This window comes from Oryza brachyantha, chromosome 12 (genome assembly GCF_000231095.2).
Source record: "Oryza brachyantha chromosome 12, ObraRS2, whole genome shotgun sequence".
Lineage (NCBI taxonomy): Eukaryota > Viridiplantae > Streptophyta > Magnoliopsida > Poales > Poaceae > Oryza > Oryza brachyantha.
The window spans coordinates 1,838,621-1,845,063 of record NC_023174.2 but is presented as its reverse complement, the minus strand read 5'-3'; the positions used below and the strand labels follow the sequence as shown (position 1 = coordinate 1,845,063).

Below are 6,443 nucleotides of genomic sequence, written 5' to 3'. Positions count from 1 at the left end.
TGAAAGAAGTGTCACGTTAAATGTTGACCGGATGTTGGAAGGGTTTTCGGACATAAACGAAAAAAAATTTCACGGCTAGCCTGGAAACCGCGAGACGAATCTTTTGAGCCTAATTATCACATGTTGGTTACTGTAGCACTTATGGCTAATCATGGATAATTAGGCTCAAAAGATTCGTTTCAAGATTTCTTTCATAACTGTGTAATTAGTTTTTTGGTTCATCTACGTTTAATGTTTTATTTAGGTGTCAAAAAATCGATGCGATGTTTTTGGAAAAAAATTTTAGGAACTAAACAAGGCCTTATACTCCATATCGATCGTACTCGGATATTAACTAACTTTAGGTTGTATTGGTGGATCATCATTCCAAGTCAACAAAAGAGAAGATAAAAACGCGTCGATCAACCTAGCTACGACGACGAAAAAGAGCAAGCTAGCTTACGTAGCTAAGACTTGTTTACAATATCTTATTATATCTCAAAGCCTTTGACACTGATCGACCAAGACCAAACAGGCAACAAATCACTGATTAATTACTCGCTCTGTTTTAAGATATAAATTTTTACTCGTATACTTAAATTTATATAAATATTAATAAATCTAAGGACATATACACAATTATATATACTGTTTGATAAAGAAATATAGAAAAAAAAACATATATATGATATGGAAAAAATAGAGTATTAATTAAGGGTTCACTCCTAGTGACAATGTATTTTTTATTCACGGGTGATGGTAAATAGTACGTATTTGTAAATTTTAAAAAATAATCTATGAATAAATATTTTATATATGTATTCTTAGCAATTTAAAAGCCAAGACTGAAAAAGAAACTTCGGTGAAAAAACTCTCAAAATCAACTTCAACTTTAAAGTTAAAATTTAAATTTTATATTATAAACATAAGTATAAGCGAAAAAATAGGTGCATCTCTACTAACACGCGTAATAGCCGCGTATATTAATTAGTTTAGCGGCCAACCGAAACTACGATGCGGCAATGGCCTACACAGCCTGTCTTCTTCCCAGCCGGCGAGCTGCCGTACGTGGTTTTGTATGTACTTTCCGGCGGCTGGACATATATGGATGTACACATGCCGACCACTATTTTGGTAATTAATCCAGCACACAGACGTTATACTACTTAATTATAATACATCCATTCTCCTTAAATTAAATATGCACGACGTTATTTATTTTTCAATATATACAAAGTTATGTTTGACTCTTCAATCTCATTAAAAATGTATATAGATATTGTTTATTGTTTTTAAATTTAAGTATGATATTCTTTTCATATTTATACTAAACGTACTTTTTAATAAGACAAACTCTAATTATTCATAACATCGTATATTTAAAAATAGGGGAAACAGTTTGTAACATCACATTATAGTGCCTCCATACTAAATATTTTAAAATATATTAACAACAAAATTATCAATATATAGTTTAATTTTGAAAATGTTTAAAATATCGAGAAATGTGGAGTCAGAGAAAGCATAAGTTATGGCGTGACATTTTTGTTGAAAACATTCCTTTTCCTTTCATTGGCCTATCTTTATTGAGTAATCCTTGTGCTGTCCTGTCTACATATCCTACTTAAGCTAAATTAAGCTGACCTATTTGACCTACCTAGCTAGCCTCCTCTTTTGGCTATGTTCCTCCGAATGATGGATTAATGACCCGCTTTTCAAACTTTTAACCAATATGATTTCACTAAGTGAAAATTCTATTATTAAAATTTTAAAATACTATTTTGAGTTTAAGGGGCAGATCTACCGTACAGTGAGTGGGGGTCCTATGACCCACTCAAATTTAATATTTAATATATTACTAATATGTAATTAAGAAAAAAGTTTTCAGCACCTTATACCATTCTATTAAGATGCCCTCACTCGATTTTTTAAGCTCGGTTTTTTTCCCCTTAGCTATTATTATAAAATCATCCAGATATTCAGTTGTTCAACATAAAACCGCATGCTCTTAGCTACACCGGCCAACTCCAATATTCATCTACACAAATCAAAGTCAGAAATGCAATCAATATATCCATCGATATGACCTACCCCCTCCTACATGCACGAGGGGGGATAGATATTGATCACTGATGGATTGACAGAAAAATGGGGATATATTAGCAAGATAGATTATGTTGCAGACTTGCATATATTTTCAGGACAAAAGCGTATATGTCCGGCCCCTCCTAAGTGCGAGTTCAGTGGCCGCTTCCTCTCTGTTTCACACTCGATCACTGCTACTGATATATCGATGGATCTGCCGGAAAAAGAGGCAACTAAGAGCAGGTATAATAGCAGGCTATAAGTTAGCTATAAACATATTTTAAAGAGATAAGAGTGGAGAGAGAAAAGATATGAGCTAGGTAGCTGCACATAGAGACATAGGGTGTATATGACATATAGGACCATGTACTAATGTTTTGTATGTAACTATTATATAAATTGACTATTGGATTGACTATAGATGAATTGAAGCTAGCAGTTGGTTGTACCGTTGAACTTGCTCTAAAGTGCCCGTTTCTTCTGTCGATCAGTCGCGCATGCATATGATCGAGTTCATGCAAGTGCGATAACCTGACAATTGAACGCACTACTCCATCGATCACTAGCACACTGTACTCGAGATGGTATACTCTATTGTCTATAGTAGAACAGCAGCAGCAGCTGGAAAATTTTCTATTAAATAAACCTTTTAGCAAGTAATTTTATTACTAAACCACCGGATAAAATTTTTCAAAACTGAATCTTTTGACCACACCAGGGTTGGTGGCGTGGCAAGACAACGCTGCCACGCAACCTAGTCGGTGTGGCATATTGCCGACATTGGCGTGGCAAGCCGTTTCACCACGTCAATGTTAACGGCATAGCCAAAAGGTTCATACGGTGAAAATATTTTTCTAAGAGGTTTTAGTAATAAAATTATTTATTAAAAAGATTTAAAAAATAAAAAAATTTCCCGCAGCAGAAGCTAGCAGACTGATGATGCAGCTAACCAAGACTGACCTGATCATATATAGTACCGATCACTTGGTCTTTCAGATAATGGAGCTCACACTATTGCATGGCCACTAGATCTGCACTACAAGCCATATTCAAAATAACAATAGATAGATCGATCCTACAAGTGGCTGGGCAATATACTTGTTAATCTGTTCAGTTCAGTGACTGGCCACGCATGCGCATCTCTTCTTAATCGAGTTATAGTAGCTAGCTAGGGGTTTACAATTTACAGTAGTAATTAATTAAGTTAACTTGTAACCCATCTTGGTGTTTAGTTTGTACAGTGTCCTATATATGATCAGTTTGACTACTCAAGGCTCGAGATCTTTCTCAGCTACCACAGCTAGCACGCACAGCACAGTATCTCTGTCAGAGAAAGGTTAATTACCGTGATGGCTATAGTTTAAACTGATTTGCTTTGATATATACAGTTACTTACTGCTGGTATACTGTGTGAATCATTGGCATGGCATGTGAGGGAGCATCTTTCGGTGTCTCTCTTTTCATGGTCAGGCCAGATTTATCAAAAGCCTCTGTAGCGGCTGCACGGTGTTGACTTTTTATGATCTCTATGTCGATCATCATACCGACGAATCTTAGGGAACAGATTTGATTCATCAAAAATAATAATATTAGAGCCCATAATTTGACACTGTTAGACCGGGTGACAGGGCGAACCCATTGGTTGTTATCCTTGAAAAAATAAAATAAAAAATGGCTGTTCTAGCTCTCAGGTCTCGTTTAGTTAGCGAAAATTTTTTTAGAGATTACATTAACACGTTCGATCGTACACTTAAAATATTAAACATAGTCTAATTACAAAGCAAATTTTAGATTTTGTCTGGAAACTGCGAGACGAATATTTTGAGTCTAATTAATCTGTGTAATTAGACTCAAAAGATTTATTTCATGATTTTTTATAACTATGTAATTAGTTTTAATATTCATGTATATTTAATGCTTTATTTAGATATCAATACGATGTTTTTTGAAAAAAATATGGAAAGTGAAGAGGGCATCAGTGTGAGAGAGTGGAAGATTGTCGTAGAAATATAAAATTTGTTCAGAGGCAGACAAAGTTCACAGGCAGGCATTGAGACAGGAAGACAGACATGCGGCAGAAAACAAATGCAAGTTTGTGTTATATTATATTCCTGATTTCCTTCTCTTTATCAAGCATGCTATGAAGCTAGTAGGAGTACCAACCAGCTAGTAGTACCAGGGAAGATATAGGGAATATGTGCTGCTTGTCCAAACATTTCACACACACCATGTGCCCATGGCAGTTATGCAAAAACACCATTGATTAGCACTGTTCATACACTCGTTAGATAGAACACTCACAAGCAGTGCTCCCTCTGTTCTCTGATGCTACACATACATACATACATACATACATACATGCAGTGTACATGTGCTGCAGAGAGAGATAACACTTGTGGAGAAAAGGGATACAGCCATGTACACAACGGAGACAACAGGTATAGTACATATGCAAATTAACAGCACTGATCGATAATCCTAGATTGACATGCAGAGAAAACTAACATGCTGCAGGGTTCTCGTAGTAGCAGATTGATTAGTTTATGTGGTAGGTGACTAATTCCTCCTCGTATCAACTTCAGACGAACATGGATGATGCAGTAATTAAGCTGTGCTTGGATGGATCAGCATATCGATGAACGGATGGTTCACGGCTTGGTCGGCCTGCGCTGCGTGTAGATGTAGTCGAGGTGCGCGTCGCGGAGCAGCCTCCTCTGCACGCACTCCTCGTCGTCGTTCCCCTCCACCTCGCATGCTGATGCTGCCGCCTCCTCTTCTGCTCCCATCAACTGAGATCAGCAAGAACAGGACGGAGAAGATAAATAATCACGGTCAGTTGCTTCTTCAGTTCTTGTCTAATCAACCCATGCAGCTGCGTGTGTTCGATTCGTTCTCACCTCGGAGACCTCGTCGCCATTGCCGGTGGCACCACCACCCTGGAGCACCACCTCAGCTGCTGCTGCTGCCGCCACCTTGACGCCATCGTTCTCTGAAATTAACCAATAGCTTCAAAGCGTTAGCATCCATGCATGCGTGTACTACATACAATAGCTCGATCGATCTACAAAGCTATTAATTTAACGAGCAGTGATTTAACACCTACCTTTGTGTGCAAGAAGATGAACAGTCGAAGAAGGAGGCAGGGCGCGGGCAGCCGTGGCGCAGTGGAAGAGGGCGAGGAGGAGGAGGAGGCCAAGAGCACCCACCGGCGAAGAAGAAGAAGAAGAAGAAGAAGAAGAAGAAGAACGAGTACTAGTCCTCATATCTATCGCCTGCCAATCTCAAAAACTCAAAACTATATACGATATGCTGCGTTGTCGAATGGCGAGAGGAGAAGACGATGCTGAGCTAGCCAGCAAGTGAGCTAGCGATGAGTGGCTCGAGCTGTCTGTCTGTCTGAAAGCGAGCAGCTGGTAGCTAGGACTGAAGAAGCTAAAACTTTGGCCTTTGGGTTACTGAGTGTATGGTGATGGTGGTGATGCCATGAGGCTGCTATTTATAATCCGAGGAGTGGCTTTCGCTGGGCATCAACTTGCAATCGATCAACGAGAGGGTTAGTACACAGGAAACTGATTACTCACTTTGATAGTTCGAGATCGATTCGATGAAACGCGTGCAGGCGCACACGCATGCCCTGTCTATCTATCTATCTAGTCGGCCGCGTGTGTACAAAACTGGATTAAAGATTGGTTCACACTTCCAACTGTGCCATACAAAAACTGAATCTAGAACCAACTGAATCTAGCTGGTTCTAGAATTCGGCCTAGATTGGGCAACTGCCGGTGTCTTCTTGTGCAGTTCAAGAGTAATTAAGCTCCATTTTGACTAAATTGCAAATTTCAGTTTAAACCATATTTTCACTCTCGCCCTTTGAAAACGTAGGCCCCCATTGTTTTGTTTATTTGGAAGAAAAAATAAAGAGATAACTTGTTTGTAAACGAAAAATAACTTACGAATAAAACTTTTATATATGTTTCATTTATAAACAAACACCGTAAAATAAACTATGATAAAAAACTATAAAATCAACTTAGAACTAAAATAAAATTTAAATTTGAGCTCATATGTGGTTGGAGAAGCAAAACATAGAGCCCTACCTACTATTGAATCTGTGTGCAAGGAAAGAATATGTTCTGACTTCTGATAGAGGGATATGCGTCCAATGCATGGAAGAAAAAAAAAGGGGTAAACAAAGAACACAACGGGGAGCAAAAGGTACGCAATAGTCAACTGTTAGTAATCGTTGCCTTTGTCTGATCCCAGAAAACGGAAGTCCTCTCGAAAAGTCTAAAAACGCTTACACAATGCGCCGTTTCATGGATGTAGCATTCGAGCTAGCCAGAGGAGTATGCGCTGGATGCTTGAAATTTTGCAAGCAA

General features: G+C 38.2%; 1 protein-coding gene across 1 annotated transcript; it reads right to left on the bottom strand.

The window, feature by feature from the left end:
* Positions 1-4,141: 4,141 nt before the first annotated feature.
* On the bottom strand, positions 4,142-5,546 carry LOC102700670 (phytosulfokines 5). Its single transcript, XM_006664276.3, has 3 exons — positions 5,168-5,546; positions 4,962-5,053; positions 4,142-4,853 (listed from the first exon to the last, which is right to left on the bottom strand). The coding sequence occupies exons 1-3, from the start codon at positions 5,325-5,327 to the stop codon at positions 4,713-4,715; spliced, it is 393 nt and encodes a 130-aa protein (XP_006664339.2). The 5' UTR covers positions 5,328-5,546; the 3' UTR covers positions 4,142-4,712.
* Positions 5,547-6,443: the final 897 nt, after the last annotated feature.

Excerpts from the sequence above, each read along its gene's own strand:
- LOC102700670 (XM_006664276.3), bottom strand. The coding sequence starts at position 5,327 with ATGAGGACTAGTACTCGTTCTTCTTCTTCTTCTTCTTCTTCTTCTTCT. Across the intron at positions 5,054-5,167 it reads TCATCTTCTTGCACACAAAG|AGAACGATGGCGTCAAGGTG; the intron begins GTAGGTGTTAAA and ends GGTTAATTTCAG. Across the intron at positions 4,854-4,961 it reads ATGGCGACGAGGTCTCCGAG|TTGATGGGAGCAGAAGAGGA; the intron begins GTGAGAACGAAT and ends TGCTGATCTCAG.